The sequence below is a fragment of the Jaculus jaculus genome, chromosome 1 (genome assembly GCF_020740685.1).
Source record: "Jaculus jaculus isolate mJacJac1 chromosome 1, mJacJac1.mat.Y.cur, whole genome shotgun sequence".
Classification (NCBI taxonomy): Eukaryota; Metazoa; Chordata; class Mammalia; order Rodentia; family Dipodidae; genus Jaculus; species Jaculus jaculus.
The window spans coordinates 241,486,871-241,508,150 of NC_059102.1; the positions used below are offsets into that span (position 1 = coordinate 241,486,871).

General features: G+C 45.8%; 1 protein-coding gene across 1 annotated transcript; it reads left to right on the plus strand.

The window, feature by feature from the left end:
- The first annotated feature begins 7,868 nt into the window (after positions 1 to 7,868).
- Positions 7,869 to 17,973, plus strand: LOC101613124 (ADP ribosylation factor like GTPase 2 binding protein). The gene is made up of 6 exons (XM_004670728.2): positions 7,869 to 8,012; positions 9,599 to 9,660; positions 14,100 to 14,206; positions 16,171 to 16,256; positions 16,427 to 16,523; positions 17,169 to 17,973. Exons 1-6 carry the CDS (start codon positions 7,975 to 7,977, stop codon positions 17,268 to 17,270), a joined length of 492 nt encoding a protein of 163 aa, XP_004670785.1. The 5' UTR covers positions 7,869 to 7,974; the 3' UTR covers positions 17,271 to 17,973.
- Positions 17,974 to 21,280: the final 3,307 nt, after the last annotated feature.

Here is a 21,280-nt window from a genome sequence, read left to right on the forward strand (position 1 = left end):
TTTGTTTTTCAAGGTAGGGTCTCACTCTAGCCCAGGCTGACCTGGAATTCACTATGTACTCTCAGGGTGGCCTCAAACTCAGTGATCCTCATACTTCTGACTCCTGGGTGCTGGGATTAAAGGTGTATGCCACCATGCCCAGCTTAAAATAATATTTATAAAAAATGTTACCAGAGGGAAAGACAAAATTTAAATTACAGCAACTCTCCAGTGATTCACTGGAGAAATTCAAAGTTCTAGCCAGAAAAAAAAAAATTGTAATGAATCTCCACCTTTTTTTTTTAAATTTTTATTTATTTATTTAGCGAAAGAGAGGCAGACAGAGAATGGGTGCACCAGGGCTCTATCTGCTGCACATGAACTCTAGATGCATGCACCACCCTGTGCATCTGCCTTACGTGGGTCCTGGGGAATCAAACCTGGATCCTTTGGCTTCACAGGCATGCACCTTAACCACTAAGCCATCTCCCCAGCCCTCCACCTTTTTTTATTTTTTTATCTAGATGTAGGGTTACACTCTAGTCCAGGCTGACCTGGAATTTACTGTGTAGTCTTAGGGTGGAGTCAAATTCACTGTGATCCTCCTACCTTTGCCTCCCAAGTGCTGGGATTGAAAGTGTGCACCACCATGCCTCCCTCCACCTTTTTACTATTTATTTTTTTCAATTTTTTTTATTAACAACTTCCATGATTGTAAACAATATCCCATGATAATGCCTTCCCTCTCCCCACTTTCCCCTTTGAAACTCCATTCTCCATCATATCCCCTCCCCCTCTCAATCAGTCTTTTATTTTGATGTCATGATCTTTTCCTCCTATTATTATGGTCTTGTGTAGGTAGTGTCAGGCACTGTGAGGTCATGGATATCCAGGCCATTTTGTATCTGGGGGGAGCACGTTGTAAGGAGTCTGTGGTGGTTTGATTCAGGTGTCCCACATAAACATAGGTGTTCTAAATGCTAGGTTCCCAGCTTTTGGATATTTGGGAATTAATGCCTCTTGAAGGGAGTATATTATTGGGGGCAGGCTTATGGGTGTTATAGCCAGTTTCCCCATGCCAGTGTTTGGCACACTCTCCTGTTGCTATGGTCTATCTTATGTTGGTCAGGGGGTGATGTCCACCCTCTGCTCATGCCATTGTTTTCCCCTGCCATCGTGGAGCTTCCCCTCGAGCCTGTAACCCAAAATAAATCTCTTTTTCCCAGAAACTGCTTTTGGTTGGGTGATTTCTACCAGCAATGTGAACCGGACTGCAAGAGTCTTACCCTTCCTTTGGCTCTTACATTCTTTATGCCACCTCTTCCACAACAGACCCTGAGCCTTGGAAGGTGTGATAGAGATATTGCAGTGCTGAGCACTCCTGTCACTTCTTTCCAGCACCATGATGTCTTCTGAGTCATCCCAAGGTCACTGCCATCTGAAAAGAGAAGGTTCTCTACCAGAAGTGAGAGTAGCATTAATATATGGGTATGAACTTAAGAGAAGTGCTTACTGTCCCTCCACTTTTTTTTAAAATGATGTAAAGCAAGAGAAAACAATGATGCCATTGGCAGAGTACTAGGAAATAGTGATTCCACCACAGATACTGAAGCAAGTTTGGCAGCAGAACATGACTTTTGCTGGATTTCAACCATCTTGAATGTGTATCTGTGCAAACAAACTGCATAAGATCTGGCCTTTCCAAGGTAATCCACTATTGATCTTTTGCTGTTGATTCACTTAGAAGTTTATTTTTCCTTGTTTTTAATTTTTATTTATTTATTTATTTGGCAGGGCCACCAGGTCCTCCAGCCACTGCAAAAGAACTCCAGACGCATGCACCCCCTTGTGCAGCTGGCTAATGTGGGTCCTGGAGAATCAAACCTGGGTCCTTTGGCTTTGCAGGCAAACGCCTTAACCACTAAGCAATCCATCCAGCCTCTGTTTTTTGAGGCAGGAACTTACTCTGTAGCCTAGGTAGCCTTGCACTCATGTCAACCCTTTTACCTCAGCCTCCCCAGTGCTTAAACTAAAAGTATGCACTACCACATCTAGCCTCACTTGGATGTTTGTTTGTTTGTTTGTTTGTTTGTTTGGTTGGTTGGTCTTTCCAGGTGTTATCTTGCTCTAACTCAGGCCTGGAATTCACTGTTTCAGGGTGGCCTTGAACTCAGTGATCCTCCTACCTTTGCCTCCTAAGTACCAGGATTAAAGGATTGAGCCACTATACCACCTCACAGTTAGTCTTAATGAAAACTAACAAGGTTTTTAAATGTTTGTTAATGGGAAGACATTTAATAGATTCAAGTCTTTTTTTTTTTTTTTTGAGGTAAATTCTCACTCTAGCCCAGGCTGACCTGGAACTCACTCTATAGTCCCAGGTTAGCCTCAAACTCACAAGTGCTGGGATTAAAGGCATATGCCACCACACCTGGCTTTTTTTCTTATAGCATTTCAAATATTTCAAAACCAATGTAATTTGGAAACTGACACATGCCTACTTACATACCTGTTTTCTTTATCCTCCTTGGTCCTAGAGGCAAGGATTAAAAGATGGTTTTTGCTGAGCATGGTGGTATACACCTTTAATCCTTAATCCCAGAGTTCAAGGCCACCCTGAAACTACATAGTGAATTCGAGGTCAGCTTGAGCTAGAGTGAAACCCTACCTCAAAAAATAAATAAATAGGGCTGGAGAGATGGCTTAGTGGTTAAGCGCTTGCCTGTGAAGCCTAAGGATCCTGGTTCGAGGCTCAGTTCCCCAGGTCCCACATTAGCCAGATGCACAAGGGGGCGCACGCACCTGGAGTTCGTTTGCAGAGGCTGGAAGCCCTGGCGTGCCCATTCTCTCTCTCTCCCTCTATCTGTCTTTCTCTCTGTGTCTGTCGCTCTCAAATAAAGAAATAAATAAAATAAATAAATAAAATAAAAGATGCTTATAGGGCTAGAGAGACTTCTTAGCAGTTAAGGTGCTTGCCTGCAAAGCTTAAGGACCCACGTTCAATTCTCCAGTATCCAAGTAAACCAGATACACAAAGTGGCACATGTATCTGGAGTTCATTTGCAGTGGCCAGAGGTCCTGATGTGCTCATTCTCTTTTTTTCAATTAAATTAAAAAAAAAAACACTGATGGTTATAGCCAAGCATGGTGGTACATGCCTTTAATCCCAGCACTCAGGAGGCAGAGGTAGGAGGATTGCCAAGAGTTCAAGGCCACCCTGAGACTACATAGTGAATTCCAGATCAGCCTGGGCTAGAGTAAGACCCTACCTTGAAAAGCAAAAAAACGAAAACAAACAAAAGAAAACCATATAAGAGGGCTGGAGAGATGATTTAGCAGTTAAGGCGCATGCCTGCAGAGCCTATGGGCCCCAGTTCAATTTTCCAGGTCCCAGGTAAGCCAGATGCACATAGGGGCGCATGTGTCTGGAATTTGTTTGCAGTGGCTAGAGGCCCTGGTGTGCCCATTCTCACAGCCCCTCTCTCTCTCTCTCTCTCTCTCTCTCTCTCTCTCATAAATAAAAAAATAAAAATAAAATCTTGCCAGGCATGGTGGCGCATGCCTTTAATTCCAGCACTCAGGAGGCAAAGGTAAGAGGATCACCTTGAGTTCAATGCCACCCTGAGACTACATAGTGAAATCCAGGTCAGCCTGGGCTAGACTGAAACTCCTGCCTCAAAAAAAAAAAAAAAAAAAAAAAAAATCTTAAAAAAATATATAACCCTGATACCCCCAAAACATTATAGGCCATTGCCTAGGCCCTTGGTTTCCCACCAGGAACAAATGGTAAGGCCCTATTGCTGAAGACTCCACATACTTGGGCTGCAAGGCCACTGAGAAATCCTGCTGAAAACTAAGCTGATAACCTCTTCATGTAGACCAGCTGTCAGAAAGCTGGAAGATGCCATTAAGTATCTTCACCAGTGAAGATACTCAACAGTGGACACTGCAAGTCTTACATTTTGCCAGCCAGGCCAAATGAGCCAAAGGGTGCAATAGTGGCATGTCTGTCATGGTGGAAACCAACTACCCTCTAACTGGACTAGAGGACTGCTCCATAGGAGTGAATAAATCCCTGATACTGAAAACTTAAAACGGGGTAGTCATGAGCCCTAGGGGTATAACGTCTGCTGCTGTCTGGCTAAATGTATAGACTATGCTTATACAACTGCCCAGTAAGAACTTCTCTTAATGTTCATACCCATATATTAATGCTACTCTCACTTTTGGTAGAAAACCTTCTCTTTTCAGATGGCAGTGACCTTGGGATGACTCAGAAGACATCATGGTGCTGGAAAGAAGTGACCGGAGTGCTCAGCTCTCTATCACAGCTTCCAAGGTTCAGGGTCTGTTGCAGAAGAGGTAGCAGAAAGAATGTGAAAGCCAAAGGAAGGGTAGAACTCCTTACAATGTGCTCCTCCACACACAAAATGGCCTGGATATCCATGACCTCACAGTACTTGACACTATCTACACAAGACCATCATAATAGGAGGAAAAGATCATGACATAAAAATAAAAGAGAGACTGATTGAGAGGGGGATATGATGGAGAATGGAGTTTCAAAGGGGGAAGTTGGAGGGGGGAGGGTATTACCATGGGATATTATTTACAATCATGGAAGTTGCTAATAAAAAAAAAATTTAATAAGATGAAGCTGGGCATCATGGTGCACACCTTTAATCCCAGCACTCAGGAGGCAGAGGTAGGAGAATCGCTGTGAGTTCAAGACCAGCCACAGTGAATTTCTGTGAGCTAGAGGGAGACCCTACCTCAAAAATAAAAAATTTAAGATGAGGCTTATGTCTTTTATTCAATATGAGTGGGTTCTGTGTTCGTTTGTCCAGTGGAACACAGCAGATATGTTACTATGTCCATTCTGGTACCAGGTCTTGAAGTGACTGGCAGCTTCCACTTCCTATGTCCTGAAACACACGTGCGTGGAGCCAGCTGCCCTTGTGTTGTGCGAGAAAGCAGTAGCATACACTTACATGGACAGGACTGCAGAACACACAGCAACCCTCACTTCTCACCCACATCCTCCACCAGCTGAGCTCCCTGCAAAGAGGCTTCCAGATCAATTGCAGCTGACACCAAATGGAACAAAGACTAGTTTACCATTGCCAATCTCTGCCCAAATTGCAGGTCAATGTGCAAAATAATTGTTTTAGGCCACCAAGTTTCTCAGTGGCTTGTAATAATACCTAGAATAGGTAAAGTCAATTTTTTTTCTTCCTTTGCTTTGATTACATTCCTTATGAATAACAGACAAGTTCACTTGGTTCAGAAATGTGATTTGTAGGAAAAATGGGTAATAAGGATCTTTGCTTAGTTTGCTCTGAGCTGGCTGACCAGTGCTTGATGAACTGAATTTTTAGATGCTTGTCTTCTAACTGGTGCTAACTTTTTCAAAGTTTGGCAGTTTGGGGGGCACTTTCCTCAGAGCAGAGTTATCTCTTTTTATTTTATACACACACATTGTTTTTTCCAGGTAGGGTCTCACTCTAGCTCAGGCTGACCCGGAATTCATGATGTAGTCTCAGGGTGGCCTTGAACTCATGGTAATCCCTCCCAAGTGCTAGGATTAAAACCATGTGCCACCACACCCAGCTCAAGTTATTTCATTTTTGATTGCCTGGATCAAAGTGAGTCTGTAAACTTTTTTGTATTGTTTGAGTAGCCAAGAAACTGTTTACTACATATCTTTTTGTTGTTTCTGGTGTTTTTGTTTCTTTAATGGCTCCAGCCACTGCAACTCAAGGTTGCACCATCTGTACACATGGGCAACCTTGGCTTGCATCACCGTGTGCATCTGGCTTACATGGGATCTGGAGAGTAGAACCTGGGTCCTTAGACTTTGCAAGCAAGTGCCTTAACCACTAAGCCATATATCTCCATCCACTGACTCATTTTTTAAAATTTATTTTGCAAGGAGAATGGGTGCACCAGGGCCTCTGGCCTCTGCAAATGAACTCTAGATACCTGCACCACTTTGTGCACCCAGCTTTATGTGGGTACTGGGTAATCAAACCCAGGTTGTTAGGCTTCGTAGGCAAGTGCCTTAACCATTGGGGCATCTCTCCAGCCCTGTGGTTCTTTTTTTTTTTTTTTTTTAATTGAGAGAGAGAGATACTGAAATAGGAAGGTAGACAGGAGAATGGGTGTACCAGGGCTTCCAGCCACTGCAAACGAACTTCAGACGCATGTGCCCCCTTGTGCATCTGGCTAACGTGGGTCCTGGGGAATCGAGCCTCGAACCAGGGTCCTTAGGCTAAACCATCTCTCCAGCCCCTGTGGTGTGTTTTATGTTGAGACAGTCTCATGTAAACGCAGGCTGTTCTGAAAGTTAAGTACTTTAATCCCAGCACTTGGGAGGCAGAGGTAGGAGGATTATTGAGTTTGAGGCCACCCTGAGACTGACTACACAGTGAATTGCAGATCAGCCTGGGCTAGAGTGAGATCTTACCTGAAAAAAAAAAAAAAGAAAAAGAAAAAAGAAAAAAACTACTTTAGGGGCTGGAGAGATAGATGGTTTAGTAGTTAAAGCATTTGCCTGTGAAACCCAAGGACCCAGGTTCGATTACCCAGTACCCATTTAAGCGAGATGCACAAGAGATGCATGCATCTGGAGTTCGTTTGCAGTGGCTAGAGGCCCAGGCATGCCCATTTTCTCCCTATCTGCCTCTCTCTCTAATAAAGAAAAACAAACAACGCCGCCTTTAATCCCAGCAGAGGTAGGAGGGATCACTGTGAGTCCCAGGGCAGCCTGAGACTACATAGTGAATTCCAGGTTTCCTTGAGCTAGAGTGAGACCCTACCTCGGAAAAGGAAGGAAGAAAGGGAGGGAGGAAGGGAAAAAGAAAAACAAAACCAAAACCACTGTGGAAAATCTCCAGTAACTATGTTTTTAAAAAAGTTTAAAACTAAGTAGCCAAAGCCGGGCATGGTAGCGCACGCCTTTAATACCAGCCCTCGGGAGGCAGAGGTAGGAGGATCGCCGTGAGTTCGAGGCCACCCTGAGACTACATAGGAAATTTCAGGTCAGCCTGGGCTAGAGTGTAAGAGTGAGACCCTACCTCAAAAAAAAAAAAAAAAAAAAAAAAAAAGGCTGGAGAGATGGCTTAGCGGTTAGGCGCTTGCCTGTGAAGCCTAAGGACCCCAGTTCGAGGCTCGCTTCCCCAGGTCCCACGTTAGCCAGATGCACAAGGGGGCGCACGCGTCTGGAGTTCGTTTGCAGAGGCTGGAAGCTCTGGCGCGCCCATTCTCTCTCTCTCTCTCCCTCTATCTGTCTTTCTCTCTGTGTCTGTTGCTCTCAAATAAATAAATAAATAAAATAATTGAAAAAAAAAAAAAGTAAGCAGCCAGTGTTGGCCTGTAACTCCTGATCCTCAGCCTCCATCTCTCAAGTGGTGAACAAGCGTGTCGACAGCGCTCTTAAGGACACACTTCCAATTACTATACTTGCTCACCGTACGAGGTGCAGCTTGTGCTCAAGCCGCAAGTGAGAATCACTTTATCCACAGAGTGCTATGTTAGAGGATGCAAACACCTCAGAGCCCACGGCGCATTCCGAGTCCCAGAATGCCTCACCCACTTTTTCTTCTCCGGATCTCCCCTCCCTCTTACTCCGCCCCTGGCGGCGGCGCGGCAAACACGCGCCTGTGATTGGCCGAGGGGAGGCCGCGGGGCGGTAACCATGGTGACGGGAGGCGGGGTTGCGGCTCGCCGGGTCAGTAACCCACGTCTCGGCGCGTGCGGGGTGGCCTGCGGCGCGAGGAGGCCCGGCCGACGCTGGGCCCCAGCCGGGAGCCGGAGGCCGGGCCTCGCGCGGTGGCGCTGACCGCGCTGGGCCGTGAACGGACGAGGCCTCCTTCCCCCGTGCCCTCGATGCGGTTGGGGGCTTGGCGGAGCACAGCGGAGGCCGGGCCCAGGCGGCGGGCCGCGTAGGAGGCGACGGGTCCGCTCGCGGGCGCAGGTGGATGCGGCGCCGCGGCCATGGACGCTCTAGAGGAAGAGAGCTTCGCGCTGTCCTTGTGAGTGATGCCGCCTGGATCCCGGCCGCTGGAGGCCCGGTGCCAGCGCTCCGCCCCGACCTGTGTCACGCGGGTGACCTCGGGGGCCGGGGGTGTCGAGCCGGACGACTCTGACTCTCCTTTAGCCTTTAGCTCTCTATCTCCTGCAGCTACTGGGTCCTAGGTTCAGGCCCGGGATGGGGTGGGGTGGGGGGGCACTGTCACCGCTTACTGGACACTTCATCACAGTCCTCCCGCCTGACCCTTAGAGGCCGGCAAAACCTGGCGGGCTTGAGCTGCTGAAGGCCCCGGCCGCTCTCCGGGCCACGCACGTTGGCAAATATGTGTGCTGTGAGTAGATCCCGCAGGAAATAAATGCAATGCAGTCTGGAGATGTCTCCTGCCAACCTTGGGTTCCCTTGTAACGGGAATTTTGGGGCTCCTTGGCAATACACTAATGTACCAACAAATTTTTAGGGTACCCCGGTTTCTTTTCTTATGAATTTAAAGAATTAAATACATAGACCCAGAGCGTAATCCTTAGACTTTATTAGATTAAGAGAAGGGAGCTGGGCGTGGTGGTGCAGGCCTTTAATCCCAGCACTCGAGAGGCAGAAGTAGGAAGGTCGTCGTGAGTTCAAGGCCAGCCTGGGACTACAGAGTGAGCCCCTATCTCGGAAAAAGAGAGAGAAAGAAAGAGGAGAAAATACAGAGAGCTCCTGCCATGTGGAAAGAAGGAGGTAGTAAGTAGAGAGCCTACATAGAGCAAGGGTTGCCCCCACACACACACACATCTCAGCCCAGGAGAGCTGGTATGACGGAGGTTCAGGAGAAGTAGAAAGCCAACAATAGGCCTTGGCCACCTGGTAAGGATGGATTTATGATCTTATTGTGGTGGGCTTTCCTCGCAGGCTCAGGTGAGTCTGAGAGACAGAGCTGATTGGTCTGGGATCAGGTGCGGGCTGAGGCGTACAGGGGGGCGAGAGCTGATTGGTTGGCTGGATCTGAAGCTGAACTCTGGTTCTGGTGAAGCAGGCAGGCGGGGTGTTTGCTCTTTGGGCCCTCCCTTGACTGGCTACCTAATTCCCCCTCACCCTTGTCTGTTTTGTAACTCATTGTCATACTATGTTTTGTGAAAGTGGAGCAGTGGCATTCAGCTGTGTCACGCATATTCTCTTCTGCTTCTGATTGATAGGTTTAGTTATTGAAAATGAGTGATGAGAACTATGTTGCTATACTTTTGTGCATGTTGGAAAATGTCCATATATTATTATTTATTTATGAGAGGGGGGTAGAATGGGTGCTCCAGGGCCTCTAGCTACTGCAAAAGAACTCAGATGCATGTGCCACCATGTGTATCTGGCATAATGTGGGTTCTGGGGAAGCAAACTAGTCTTTAGCTTCACAAGTGAGTGCCTTAACTGCTAAGCCATCTCTCCAGCCCTCCCTTAAAATTTTTTTAAATGCTGGGGGTGTGGCTCAGTGTTAATGTGCTTGCCTAGGGTATGTGCAAGGCCCTGAGTGAAATCCTCAGCTCCACAAAGAAAACAAATTCAACTTTCAAAATAATTCTTTGAGCCAACACCTAATTCTGGTGCGTTTTTCAGCTCCTCTGCCTCTGATGCAGAATTTGATGCCGTGGTTGGATGTTTACAGGACATCATCATGGGTAAGCTTACACATGACAACCTGACCTGCTCTCTTTAGTTCCTCATACTTAGACCCTTGCATCTGAATAAATGAATTTAAGTTCTTAAGCCCCAAATACCAAGTTATATGCAAGGGATTTTTTTTCGAGTTTTTTTTGTTGTTGTTGTTGTTATTTGTTTTTTGAGGTAGGGTCTCACTCTAGCCCAGGCTGACCTAGAATTCACTATAGAGTCTCAGGGTGGCCTCCTGAGAGAGAGAGAGACTACATGATTAATTCCAGGTCAGTCTGGGCTAGAGCAAGACCCTACCTCAAAAAACCAAAAAGAAAAAAAAAAAAATTACAAAAACAAACAGACCCAGACCAACACCTGCATGATAGGAGGGGAGAAATGATGGCATCAAAATAGAAGAGAGAGTAGTTAGAAAGAAGGAAGAATAAACTTAAAAAAAAAAAAAAAAAAGCAGGGTGTGTTGTTACATACCTTGAATCCTGTAATCCCAGCACTCCTAAGGCAGAGGTAGGAGTATCGCCATGAGTTCCAGGCCACCCTGAGACTACATAGTGAGTTTCAGGTCAGCCTCAGCTAGAGTGAAACCCTACCTCTAAAACAAAAAACAAAAAAAAACTTGGGGCTGGAGAGATGGCTCAACGGTTAAGGTGCTTTCCTGCAAAGCCTGATAATCCTGGTTTGATTCCCCAGTGCCCATGTAAAGCCAAATGCACAAAGTGGCACTATGCCTCTGGAGTTTGTTTATCATAGCTACAGACTCTTGTGTGCCCATTTTCTTCCTCTCTCCCCAGATAAGTAAATTTTTTAAAAAACTTAAAAATGGCTGGGCATAGTGGCGCACATCTTTAATCCCAGCACTCGGGAGGCAGAGGTAGGAGGATCACCGTGAGTTCGAGGCCACCCTGAGACTACATAGTGAATTCCAGGTCAGCCTGAGCCAGAGTGAGACCCTACCTCGAAAAACCAAAAAATAAAAAAATTTTAAAAAATTTTTAAAAATCTTAAAAATGGAGTGGGCATGGTGGTGCACACATTTAATCCCAGCACAACAACAATGAAAATGCCCAGTACTTTTAAGACAATCACTGTAGATTCAGGCCTGGAGGGTATTCAGGTAACTGGGCAGCTAAAATAGAGAAGTACAGCACTCTTTGAGAAGTGTCAGGAAATGCTGACTGACTTTATGTCACATACATGGTAAGAAGAACCTGTGTTTTTAGATAGTTTTAAGTTTTAACATTTTCATGTCATAAAACAATTTACAAGCATAACCATATGTATGTGAAGAAAACAAGGAATCACTCTGCAGCTGGATCTCTTTTCCTGAGTTGGCCTGCTTTGTAGTTCTCTGAGTTTATTTTTGAGTCGGTCTCACATTCCAGCCTTGAACTTTCTATCCTCCTACCTCAGACTCCCAAGTATTGGGATTGCAGCCATATTCCAAGATGCCCTGCTGTTTTAGTGAGTCTCACATACCTACTTGTGGATTCGTTTTGGCATCCATAAATCCTACTAAATAACAGATAAGCAGTAATATACCAAAGTTTAAAGCCGGGTGTGATGGCATGCGCCTTTAATCCCAGCACTAGGAGGCAAAAGTAGGAGAATCACTTTGAGTTCGAGGGTTCAAGCCCATCCTGAGACTACATAGTGAATTTCAGGTCAGCCTGGGGGAGACGCTACCTCGAAAAACAAACAAAACCATAACAACAAAAAAGAAGTCGTGTGTGGTGGTACACATTTTTAATCCCAACACTTGCAGGGCAGATGTTGGAGGGATTGCCATGAGTTCGAGGCCTCTGACTAAATAGTGAATTCCAGGTCAGCCTGAGCCAGAGCAAGACCATACCTTGAAAAACAAAACAAAACAAAACAAAACAAAACAAAACAAAACAAAACGGAAGGAAGGAAGGAAGGAAGGAAGGAAGGAAGGAAGGAAGGAAGGAAGGAAAGAAAGAAAGAAAGAAAGAAAGAAAGAAAGAAAGAAAGAAAGAAAGAAAGAAGGAAGGAAGGAAGGAAAGAAGGAAAGAAAGAAAGAAAGAAAGAAGGAAGGAAGGAAAGAAAGAAGGAAGGAGGGAAAAAGAAATAGACCAAAGTTTAAGACAAGTAGATAGGAGGGGAACACTTAAAATTGAGTAAAAATTGTTGACTAAGAATTAAGGAAAGACCCGTTATTTGAAAGGTTCAAGCCCTTACTTCTAACATACAGATGTGTCATTCAGCTCTTTATAGTGAACGTGAGGGTTTCTGGGGAACACTGAGGACTATTCAGTTCCTTGCCTGCTGCGGGCATCCTCTTGCAGTGGAGAAAGGACCCTTCTGTTAGTCTGTGTCCTCTCTTAAGCTTTTATTTTTAGGAATGCTGTTCTGTTCAGTTGTCAAAATTCCTTGTTCCTTAATATGAAGTATTCACTGTGAACTAATCGTTACATGGATTCTCTTCTGAGTTCCACCTAGCAATCCACTATGATAGTATAATCATACTTGGCTTCCAGATGAGGGATTGAGGTTTGTAGAAATAAAGTAACTTACTTGTCCAAGATTATACAGTTAATATATGGAGGTAGGGTTTGAACTCAGGCAGTCTGGCCTCTGTCAGGCGTCACCTTTTTAACAACTATACTGTTCTCACCACTGCTGCTAAAATATTAAAATAGGTGAGAGAGGACTTCTTGCCATTTGGGTTGAAGTCTCCCAGTTTGAGAACTACCCCTTTTAAAAGAGAGAGAAAGAGGCAGATAGAAAGAGAGTATGGGCACGCCAGGGCCTCTCAGCCACTGCAGATGAACTCCAGATGCATGCCTCACCTTGTGCGTCTGGCTTACATGGGTCCTGGAGAATCAAACCCAGGTCCTTAGGCTTTCCAGGCAAGTGTTTCAACTGCTGAGCCATCTCTCCAGCCCAGAGAGGTGCTCTTTTGCATGTAAAATATTACTTAATTTGAGAGGATTTCCAATTCATCCCTTCATAAACAGTAGTATGAGGGAGTTCACAAAATGTCCTGTAGGAATGTATTTAGAATAGTTGTACAAGCCAGGTGGTACACGTCTGTAAGCCCAGCACTCAGGAGGCAAAGACAGGAAAATGGTCTCAGGTTCAAGGTCGGTCTGGCCTATAAATTGAGCTCCAGGCTAGCAAAGGCTACATACAAATTGAGATCCTGTCTGAAGAAACCAAAATAAAAACAGTTCATAGTAATGTGAACATACTTAAAGCTACCAAACTGAATACTTTGAGAAGGTTACATTTGTAAATTTTATGTATATCTTGTCACAGTTTAAAAGGGGCAGGTTGGGGAGATGGCTCAGTGGTAAAGTAGTTGCTGTCAAGCAGGAGGACCTGAGTTTGGATCCTAACACACATCAAAACAAGCAATCTCAGTGCTGAGGAGGCAGGATAGGAGAATCTCTAGTCTGGCCAAAGCAGTGAGCTCTAGGTTCAATGAGAGACCATCTCAAAAACTGAAAAATAAGTTGGAAAGCCAGATGTGGTGGCTCATACCTTTAATTCCATTAGTTGGGAGGCTGTGGCAGGCATATCACCACGAGTTCAAGGCCAGCCTGGGTTACTATAGAGTGATAACTCTGTCTAATAAAAATAGGGGTGTGGTGGCACACGCCTTTAATCCCAGCACTTGGGAGGCAGAGGTAGGAGGATCACCATTAGTTTGAGGCCACCCTAAGACTACTAGTGAATTCCAGGTCAGCCTGGACTAGAGTGGAACTCTACCTCAAAAACCAAAACCAAAAAAATAGGGGCCGGAGAGGAGGCTTAGCGATTAAGGTGCTTGCCTGCAAAGCCTAAGGACCCAGGTTCAATTCCCCAGTACCCATGTAAGCCAGAGGCACTAAGTGGCACATGCATCTAGAGTTCATTCGCAGTGGCTAGAAGCCCTAGTGTACCCATTCTCTCCCTCTCTTTCTCTCAAATAAATAAATAAAATATTTTTTAAAAAACAAAGGGCTGGAGAGATGGCTTAGTGGTTAAGGTACTTCCTGCAAAGCCCCAGGACTCAGGGTTAATTCCGCAGTACCCACTGTAAGCCAGATGCACAAGGTAGTACATGAGTCTGGAGTTAGTCTGCAGTGGCTAGAGGCCTTGGTGTACACGTTCTGTGTGTCCATCTGTCCCCTCCCCCCCACACACATAAACTTTTTATTTAATAAATAAATCAATAAAAATAAGGTGGAGAGTGATCAAGGTATCCGACCTAGGTTCTCCACATGCATGTGCAACCACACATACATGTGTGCCCACAAACAAACACAACAGAAATCAGGGGAGAAAAAAAGATCTATTTGAAAGCAGTGTCCCATTTAGCCCCACCAATCCACCCCTCAAATCTCCAGCTTTCCCCTCCTGGAGACAAGCCACTGAAAACAATACTGTGACTGCCTGGAGTGAAAATGGCTTTGGGTCTCCATTACAACTTCCCTGTTGTGTTCAGATGATGAGTTCCAGTTACTGCAGAGAAACTTCATGGACAAGTACTACCAGGAGTTTGAAGACACGGAAGAAAATAAACTCACCTATACACCCATCTTTAATGAATACGTAAGTACATTTGTTTCTTCTGCCCAGAGATTGGGTTTTCTTTATAATTTGAATTTAGGACCGGGGGGATGGCTTAGCAGTTAAGGCGTTTGCCTGCAAAGCCAAAGGACTCAGGTTCAATTCCCCAGGACCCATATTAGCCAGATGCACAAGGGGCGCAAGTGTCTGGAGTTCGTTTGCAGTGGCTGGAGGCCCTGCCACACACACACTCTCTCTCTCTCTCTCTTTCTTTCTCTCTCTCATCTCTCTCTTCCTCTTTCTTTGTAAACAAATAAATACAACTATTTAAAATTTGAATTTAGAGGGCTGGGTGTGGTGGTGGATGTCTTTAATCCCAGCATTAGGGAGGTAGAGGTAGGATTTCTGTGAGTTTGAGGCCACCCTGAGACTTACATAGTGAATTCCAGGTCAGTCTGGGTTCTAATGAAACCTTACCATGAAAAACAAAACAAAAAAATAATAATAAAATTTGAATTTAGAATCAAAGATGTTATCAGGATTGGTGGCTAATGCCTGTCAACCAGCACTGAGGCTGAGGCAAGAGGATTACTGCAAGTTTGAGAACAGCCTGAGCTACATAATGAGTTTCAGGTCAAATCATGCTACCTAGCGAGACAGTCTAAAAAAAGGGGGCGGGTGGGCTGGAGAGATGGCTTAGCGGTTAAGCGCTTGCCTGTGAAGCCTAAGGACCCCGGTTCGAGGCTCGGTTCCCCAGGTCCCACGTTAGCCAGATGCACAAGGGGGCGCACGCGTCTGGAGTTCGTTTGCAGAGGCTGGAAGCCCTGGCGCGCCCATTCTCTCTCTCTCCCTCTATCTGTCTTTCTCTCTGTGTCTGTCACTCTCAAATAAATAAATAAATAAAATTTAAAAAAAAAAAGGGGGGGTGGTTGCTGCAGGATGTCTTAGCAGTTAAGGTGCTTGCCTGCAAAGCCTAAGGACCCAGGTTTAGTTCCCTAGAATTCATATAAGTCAGGTGAACAGGGTGGCACATGTGTCTGGAGTTTGTTTGCAGTGGCTGGATACCCTGGCATCCCTATTCTCTCTTTCTCATAAATAATTTTTTAAGTGAAATTCGCTTCCTTTTAATATATGCCAGCAGTATACTGACAGTAATTCTGATTAGATTCTGGTTTAGTTCATTTTCTCTTGCCTCGTCTTGGAGTTTTTCCAAAAGGTTTCCCACCAGTATTTGATAAGCTTGCAATTTCTTGTTTAAAAGGAGTTTGGCTTTACTATAATCCTGCCTTCAGTTGGAATACCTGGGTTTGCCATGAAAACAACAGAACCCCACAACTTTATTGTTATTTTGTAGTGTTAGGTATTGAACCCAGAATCTTGCACATGCACCACCACACTGTCTTTTGCTTTCACTCACTATTTTCTTTACATTGTTCAGTGAGGTACCCAAGTAAAAGTGAAAAGTAAGACAAAGTCACTCAGTAGGGGAGAAATGGGACTAGAATCCAGGAACTTAAAAAATCTTACCCTTGGTTCTTTGAACTATACCCTAAGGTGCCTTGCAGCCTCCTAAGTTTATCTCATGCACCTAAGAACAGGTGGGAGCCTCAGAGCCTTTATTTCTAATCACAGAAGTGTAGCATCCTTATTGAGGAAACTGACTACCAAAAGCCATGATTGCCTCCAAATGTGGCATCATTTATGTCCTGTGTGCACAGACCTTGTTTCCTCAGGAAAAAGGGCCCCTTATTTCTGTCCTTAGAGAGCAGGAGTCTTACTCGAGCCACCTCCCTGGTTCATCCTCGTTCAGTGCAAGTGTCCATCTCTGCTCTAGACAGGCCCAGGACTCAGCCAGGACAGGACTGGGCTTGTTCCACTTTAGTGTTCCAGGAACGCCGCTTAGCACCTGCACACAGGAGACACCTACCAAGGGCAGGGGCAGGCTTTCTGCAAAGAAGTTGTATTTCTCAAAGTGTGGTCCCACACACTCCTCTCTGCTGTTGCAGATTTCCCTGGTAGAGAAGTATATCGAAGAGCAGCTGCTGGAGCGGATCCCTGGATTCAACATGGCGGCCTTTACCACATCACTGCAGTGAGTTGAGTGTGACTCCACTTTTGTGTTTCTAATCTTCCTTCCCTACACAGAAGAACAACTGCTCTCTCTTCCAGTAGGAATGTGGCTAGGCCCTGGGTGGGGAGGACATCTTGAAAGGGGGTCTGACTCATCGTTCATTCATGGAGCCACCACTCTGTCGTTTGCAGGCACCATAAAGATGAAGTGGCTGGTGACATATTTGACATGCTGCTCACATTCACGGACTTTTTGGCTTTTAAGGAAATGTTTCTGGACTACAGAGCAGTAAGTTACTACTGAGCACTTACTCAGCTGCAGTGAACCCATATGGGGACTTTCAAGCAGAGCTGCCGAGATAGCTACCTTCCATGCATCCTGCCTGGTTCATTCCCCTTGAACTCCCACTGTCCGTCTGTCAACCATTGCGGGGATGGGGGGGAGGCAGCTGTTCACTGTGGCCAGGACCTTTAAGGTTTCAGTGCACTGGTCCACATACCACCTTAGGGTCTCACACAGTCAGGACAGAAAGCAAAGATTATGTCTCATTCTGTCACCTTTCTTACAGCACAGGCTCATTTTAAGAAAAATGTTTTCCACTAAAGAGGAAGAAGACAGGTTTTGGTTTTATTTTTGAGTCAGGCTTTCTGTTTTACCCAGGCTGGCTTTGAACTCACAGTAATCCTCTACCTCATCCTCCAATGCTGGGGTTAAAGTTATATATCACTGCACCTAGCTGAGAAGCTCATTTTTAAGAGTGCTTAGGGCCAGTGTTGAGCAGAGATGGAAATAACCTGCCTCCCTTCCTCTGTACTCACTGGGGTCCACACTTCCTCTCTGCTGCCCTGAGTTCCCATTGCCAGAGTCATGGTCCTCAGCCAGGAAGGCTGCTTGCCAGTCTTTGCCCTTGAAGTTGTCTCTTTTCTCCTGTAGGAAAAGGAAGGCCGTGGGCTGGATTTAAGCAGTGGCCTGGTAGTGACTTCCCTGTGCAAGTCATCTTCTACAGCCACTTCCCAGAACAACCTGCGGCACTAGGTCTCACCTCCAGACAACGGGGGATCATTCTGATGTCACCACCCAGCAGGCTCAGAGACACGGGCTCATGACAGCAGCAGATGTATCTTGGAAAGACCAACTGTGCTACAGCCCTTCATTCACGTGAAGTATTGACAGGTCACCAACACCACGAGCGACCCTCCTCACCCTTTTCTCCTGAAACACCTCCTATCCAATCACCTTAGCTCCCTGTGCAGGCCCCTTTCCTGGGCTTGAGTCACACTCTTCTGGAGCAGGCCCATGTTGGTCATCTCAGCTGGGGGCCTTCCCCAGCAAACATGGTATGTCAGCACGGATAAGCCAGCATCATGAGCCCTTGGTCACGGCAGGCTTTGCATGATTCTCTTGGGCACCACAGATCTTTTGTATATGGGTCGGTTTCAGGCCTTGGCCTCAGTAGGGTTTCTGTTTGGGAGTATTTATCAAGGGTGTTACTAGGACCAGCTTCCTGTCCTGATTTCTGAACCTCCTATGATCGCAGCTTGGCTTGGCTGTAGGAATATACTGAGAGAAGTCTACCTAAAAGCTGCTTGTGGAAACAGAGTCCCAGCATTTCATTTGCTGTCCTTCCAACCCTGTGTTCTGCTAGTCCTCATGGATCCCACTGTTTCTAGAAGTCTCTTTTAAGCGTTATTTAAAAAAAAAAACAAAAAAACAAAAAAAAAAAACAACTATTTTTATAGGTGAAAACTCAGGCTAACCTAGTGGATGTGATCTTGGAACTTCCATGATTACCCACTCAAAGATCAGAGTATTATATGCTGTGTGCTTATTAGTTGCTAGTGCTGTGAATGCAAAACTGCTTTCCACGTTGGTGTGCCTCTCTCCCCAGAAACCAGTAAAAACTGGCTGAAATGCTGGATATAGACCAAAAGCTATCTTGTTATTATAGCATGTTAACTGTGTCTCTGCACGTTTGCTTAAAATCCTTTCTGTTTAAGCCAGTGTGCGAGGTTTTCTGCGGGGCTAGTCAGGGCTCTGCACGTTCTTAATCCTGTCAGACTCTCCCCTGCCAAGACAGTGCTCCTCTGACGGGCTCAGCTCCGGCGGGCGGCGCACAGCTTTGCTGTCACCTGTCAGCTTTGGTAGACAGCAACAGAAAAACATGTGTGTCACATCTCAACAAAGAAGAAAACAATGGTTCCACTCCTAATGTATGCCTTTGATTTTAACCTTTATAAGTAAATATAAGAGTCTGTACTGACTTTCATGTGACTTCTCGTTTTCAAGGGTGAGTTACAAGCTAAGCTGTGTATTTTCCTGTAGTAACGTGTCACTTACAACTTTTGTAACACGAGTAAAAGTGGAGGTGTTTTGCAAGAACCATTATTCTATGTTGCATGACATTCATGAGTTGTCCACTCTATCTAATGTAACCACCGTCTGGTCGTCGTTGCTTTGGTCCTTTTAGATCAAAAACACTCTGGGGCCAGCTTTATTTTTATTTTTATTTATTTATTTGACAGAGAAAAGGGGGGAGAGAGAGAATGGGTGTGCCAGGGCCTCCAGCCACTGCAAACGAATTCCAGACACATGTGCCCCATTGTGCATCTGGCTAACGTGGGTCCTGGGGAATTGAACCTGAGTCCTTTGGCTTTGCAGGCAAGCGCCTTAACCGCTAAGCCATCCCTCCAGTCCATGGGGCCAACTTTAAGTACTTCCCTTCTGGGTTTGCTTTCCCTTCCTGCTCCTTCAAAAGTAGGATTATGCAGTGCAGGCAGGCATGTTGGGAACATGTAGTAGTTGTGTTGGTCAGCCTGCCTCGTTGAGAGAAGGCAGGTGGACAAGTCCAGAGATGATGGACTGAAAAGGACCCAGAAACAGGCACGCTGCCAGATTGCCACAGCTTCATATTCTAAGGCTTCTTGACATCTTTTCTTATCTCAGTACACAAGCTTACACTGATGTTTGGTGCCTCTTCTTGAAGGAGTTGGGCCTGGCCTAGGATGAGAAAAAAGACATTCTGCCAAATTCTGGCCAAACACTGGAAGGCCATGGGAAAGCAGCACTCCCCCAAACTGCAGAGCCTGTAATGCCTCCCCTAAGGACTACATTAGGGAGTGAGGGACCTAATAGGAGGGGTGAGCTCTTGCTTGTCCTCCCCCTCAGACGTTAATCCTGGGGAGATGAGACTCAAATGACACTGGAGAGCAAAGCGGATGCTATTAATATTTACAGTAACCAGGGCAACAAGAGTAAACTGGGACCTGAAGCCAGACTGTGACTCCCAGCTGTTTGACTCTTACGTTTTAATTGTTGCCTTTTGTTGTTGTTCATTTTTTATTTATTTATTTGAGAGCAACAGACAGAGAGAAAGGCAGATCAAGAGAGAAAGAGAGAGAGAGAATGGGTGCGGCAGGGCCTCCAGCCACTGCAAACGAACTCCAGACGCATGCGCCCCCTTGTGCATCTGGCTAACGTGGGACCTGGGGAACCGAGCCTTGAACTGGGGTCCTTGGGCTTCACAGGCAAGCGCTTAACCGCTAAGCCATCTCTCCAGCCCCCGCTCCTTTTTTTAATGGGAGGGTCTCACTCTAGCTCAGGCTGATCTGGAATTCACTATGTTGTCTCAGGGTGGCCTCAACCTCATGGTGATCCTCCTATTTCTGCCTCCAGAGGGCTGGGATTAAAGGCATGTGCCACCATGTCTGGCTAATTGTTGCCACTTTAAAAAAAAAAAATGTTTTATTTATTTATTTGAGAGAATGGGTGTGCCAGGCCTTTAGCCACTGCAAAGGAACTCCACAGGCATGTGCCACCTTGTGCATTCAGCTTTATATGGGTACTGGGAAATTAAACCTGGTCTCTCTCTCTCTCTCTCTCTCTTTCTTTTTTTTTTTTTTTTTTTTTTTGTTTTTTTCAAGGTAGGGTCTCACTCTAGCTCAGGCTGACCTGGAATTCACTATGGAGTCTCAGGGTGGCCTCGAACTCTCAGTAATCCTCCTACCTCTGCCTCCCAAGTGCTGGGATTAAAGGCCTGCGACACTACGCCTGGTTTGTTACCATTTTTTTTTTAATTATTTATTTATTTATTTGAGAGCGACAGACACAGAGAGAAAGACAGATAGAGGGAGAGAGAGAGAATGGGTGCGCCAGGGCTTCCAGCCTCTGCAAACGAACTCTAGACGCGTGCGCCCCCTTGTGCATCTGGCTAACGTGGGACCTGGGGAACCGAGCCTCGAACCGGGTTGCTTAGGCTTCACAGGCAAGCGCTTAACCGCTAAGCCATCTCTCCAGCCCTGTTACTATTTTTTTTTTAATTTTATTTATTTATTTATTTGAGAGCAACAGACACAGAGAGAAAGACAGATAGAGGGAAAGAGAGAATGGGCGCGCCAGGGCTTCCAGCCTCTGCAAACGAACTCCAGATGTGTGCGCCCCCTTGTGCATCTGGCTAACGTGGGACCTGGCGAACCGAGCCTCGAACCGGGGTCCTTAGGCTTCACAGGCAAGCGCTTAACCGCTAAGCCATCTCTCCAGCCCTGTTACTATTTTTTTTTAATTTTATTTATTTATTTATTTGAGAGCAACAGACACAGAGAGAAAGACAGATAGAGGGAAAGAGAGAGAATGGGCGCGCCAGGGCTTCCAGCCTCTGCAAACGAACTCCAGACGCGTGCGCCCCCTTGTGCATCTGGCTAACGTGGGAACTGGGGAACCGAGCCTCGAACCGGGATCCTTAGGCTTCACAGGCAAGCACTTAACTGCTAAGCCATCTCTCCAGCCCCTGTTACCATTTTTTTAAGGGCCAAAAAGATAACTAGAAATGCCTTTGGCTTATTCATAGGATGTGTTGTGTGGTACTGGCAAAATTTGTTCAGGTTTCAGCTGCTTTTGTCCTGTTGTCAGTTATAAGAGCCCGGTGTAGTAGCTACCTTGATTATATTATCTCAGTTTCACAAACATTCGAGGCAGGTGACATTACTGAAATCCTAAGTCCTGTAAGATCACCCACTTGCCTGATAAAGGGTGATAGCTAGGTAACCAAC

Excerpts from the sequence above, each read along its gene's own strand:
- LOC101613124 (XM_004670728.2), top strand. The coding sequence starts at position 7,975 with ATGGACGCTCTAGAGGAAGAGAGCTTCGCGCTGTCCTT. Across the intron at positions 16,257-16,426 it reads GCCTTTACCACATCACTGCA|GCACCATAAAGATGAAGTGG; the intron begins GTGAGTTGAGTG and ends TGTCGTTTGCAG. Across the intron at positions 16,524-17,168 it reads TGTTTCTGGACTACAGAGCA|GAAAAGGAAGGCCGTGGGCT; the intron begins GTAAGTTACTAC and ends TTTCTCCTGTAG.